The sequence below is a fragment of the Rhinopithecus bieti genome, unplaced genomic scaffold (assembly GCF_001698545.2).
Source record: "Rhinopithecus bieti isolate Rb0 unplaced genomic scaffold, ASM169854v2 scaffold_13317, whole genome shotgun sequence".
NCBI classification, from domain to species: Eukaryota; Metazoa; Chordata; class Mammalia; order Primates; family Cercopithecidae; genus Rhinopithecus; species Rhinopithecus bieti.
The window spans coordinates 1055335-1057927 of NW_016807516.1; the positions used below are offsets into that span (position 1 = coordinate 1055335).

Genomic DNA, 2593 nt, shown 5'->3' on the forward strand with positions numbered 1-2593 from the left:
AATAATAATAATAATAATAATAATAATAATAAAAGCTGAAAAGAGCCCAAAGTTACTCATTTCACAGATCTGACAGATGAAGAAATAGAAGCGCAGCAAGTTAGGTGTCTTACCGTGGTCAAACAATTAGTTCATATCAGACCCATTATAATCCAGAAACCATTCGGTCCAGGTAACCACTTATTAACCTCTCTTGTTAGAAGTGCAAATTTCAGCCCAAACCAGACCTCAGGAATCAAGAGCCTGTGGGGTCGGCTCTGCAGGCTATCTGAACGAGGCCTCCAGGGGAAGCAGATTCATTCTCAAGGGTGAGAATGAAGGTTCCCTAAAGGAACCTTCTCATAACAGCCTCTTCCTGTGGCCTTTACAGGATCCTGGGTGAATAAATTCCCAGTGGAAATGACACACAACCACAACTTCCGGCTGAATGAGAGAGAGGTGGTCAAGGTTTCCATGATGCAGACCAAGGGAAACTTCCTCGCAGCAAATGACCAGGAGCTGGACTGCGACGTCCTCCAGCTGGAATACGTGGGGGGCATCAGTATGCTAATTGTGGTCCCACACAAGTTGTCTGGAATGAAGACCCTCGAAGCACAACTGACACCCCAGGTGGTGGAGAGATGGCAAAAAAGCATGACAAACAGGTACTTCATGCTGTGTGTTTGTTCTTTTGATCTCCCAAATGCTGGGGGTGTCTGGGAATACTGGAAAATTTATCATTTTTTTAAAAAGGGAGAATTATGTACAAGTACCCAAGAATTTCCATGCAGGGCCACTCTGTTAATTCAGCTCCAATTTGCTGCTTGACATGAGAGATGATTAGAGAGCATTCATAAGGGACACATCTGCCCTCCAGGGGCCAGTTTCAGAAGTTAGGGGCAGGTGACTTAGAGACAGCTTGGAAACAATCCCAGCTCTGCTATGTACTTGCTTTGTGGCTTTGAGTCCCAGTTTCATCATTCCTAAGATGGGGATAATTCCATTACTTTCCAGGGTTGCTGTGAGAAAATAACAGAATCAGCAATGCTGAGCGCCCCTCCCAGTACGTGGAACCTAGGAGGCATTCAAAAAAGACTGGTTCAACTCTTCCCTGCCCAGGAAATTCCAAGGTCCCTTAGCGTACTGAGGACACATCATTTATGATTTCCTCTATTATTATTCATTACTCTGTAGTTAAAACTGCAGCTGTTAAGTACTTATTTTTTTTTTTTTTGAGATGGAGTCTCGCTCTGTTGCCCAGGCTGGAGTGCAGTGGCCGGATCTCAGCTCACTGCAAGCTCCGCCTCCCGGGTTTACGCCATTCTCCTACCTCAGCCTCCCGAGTAGCTGGGACTACAGGCGCCCACCACCTCACCCAGCTAGGTTTTTTGTATTTTTTTAGTAGAGACGGGGTTTCACCGTATTCGCCAGGATGGTCTCGATCTCCTGACCTCGTGATCCGCCTGTCTCGGCCTCCCAAAGTGCTGGGATTAGAGGCTTGAGCCACCGCGCCCAGCCTGTTAAGTACTTATTGAGATTATTATGGGGTCATAGCAGAACGAATCGAGAGGTCTTATTTCTGTTTTACTGGATACTGGCTAGGGCCATATGAAGAAGTGATTCTGGTTTGAGCCTCCTTACAGGACAAGAATACAAACATATGCAACCAAACTGAGAAAAGTGAGCTCTTAGAGGAAGGTATTTGCCTGGGCAGCCAGTCATCATGCTCTATGAATTTTTCCTTAACAACGTCCCTTCTGTAGCTGCCTCCCTCCATTCCTCCCTGCAGCCCGGCAGCTCTTGAGAAAAGGACTGCATTTTTTTTTTTTTTTTTTTTTTAACGGGGTTTTTTTTTGTCACCCAAGCTAGAGTACAGTGGCATCATCATGGCTCATGCAGCCTCAACCTCCTGAACTTACGTGATCCTCTCACCTCAGCCTCCTGAACAGTTAAGACTACAGGCGTGCACCTTCATGCCTAGCTAATTAATTTTTTTTTTTTTTTTTTTTAGAGATGAGGTCTCGCTGTGTTGCCCAGGCTGGTCTTGAACTCCTGGCCTCAAGCAGTCCTCCTGCCTTGGCCTTCCAAAGTGCTGGGATTAACAGGCGTGAGCCGCCGTGCCTGGCCTCATTTGACTTAATTGAGATCCTACTTGGTGCCAGGTATGAGCTAGGTACAAGAGTAAAGAAGATCAAGCCTTCCTGCCTATCCAGCTGGGATTGCAGCTTAAATCTCTTTATCCCTTGCAAAGTGCCAGACTGACTCCACGGGCACTACTGTTGCTATCCACCCCCTTAGGGATTCAGTAAGTTGAGGCAAAGACTGAGAATGTTCAGCATTGTCTAGTATATACGGGAAAGATTCCTTTTAAAAGTACACTACCGGCCGGGCGCGGTGGCTCAAGCCTGTAATCCCAGCACTTTGGGAGGCCGAGACGGGTGGATCACGAGGTCAGGAGATCGAGACCATCCTGACTAACACGGTGAAACCCCGTCTCTACTAAAAAATACAAAAAGAAGCTAGCCGGGCAAGGTGGCGGGCGCCTGTAGTCCCAGCTACTCGGGAGGCTGAGGCAGGAGAATGGCGTGAACCCGGGAGGCGGAGCTTGCAGTGA

General features: G+C 47.4%; 2 protein-coding genes across 4 annotated transcripts in view; one reads left to right on the forward strand and one right to left on the reverse strand.

The window, feature by feature from the left end:
- Positions 1 to 2593, reverse strand: part of PI4KA (phosphatidylinositol 4-kinase alpha) — a 158908-nt gene that overhangs the window by 80262 nt on the left and 76053 nt on the right. The gene's annotated exons all lie outside the window — the stretch shown is intronic.
- SERPIND1 (serpin family D member 1) overlaps positions 1 to 2593 on the forward strand; it is a 17171-nt gene that overhangs the window by 10074 nt on the left and 4504 nt on the right. For both annotated transcript variants that reach the window (XM_017882574.1, XM_017882575.1), the window contains exon 3: positions 371 to 644. In XM_017882574.1, coding sequence (XP_017738063.1) covers positions 371 to 644 — 274 coding nt within the window. The remainder of the gene's footprint in view (positions 1 to 370; positions 645 to 2593) is intronic.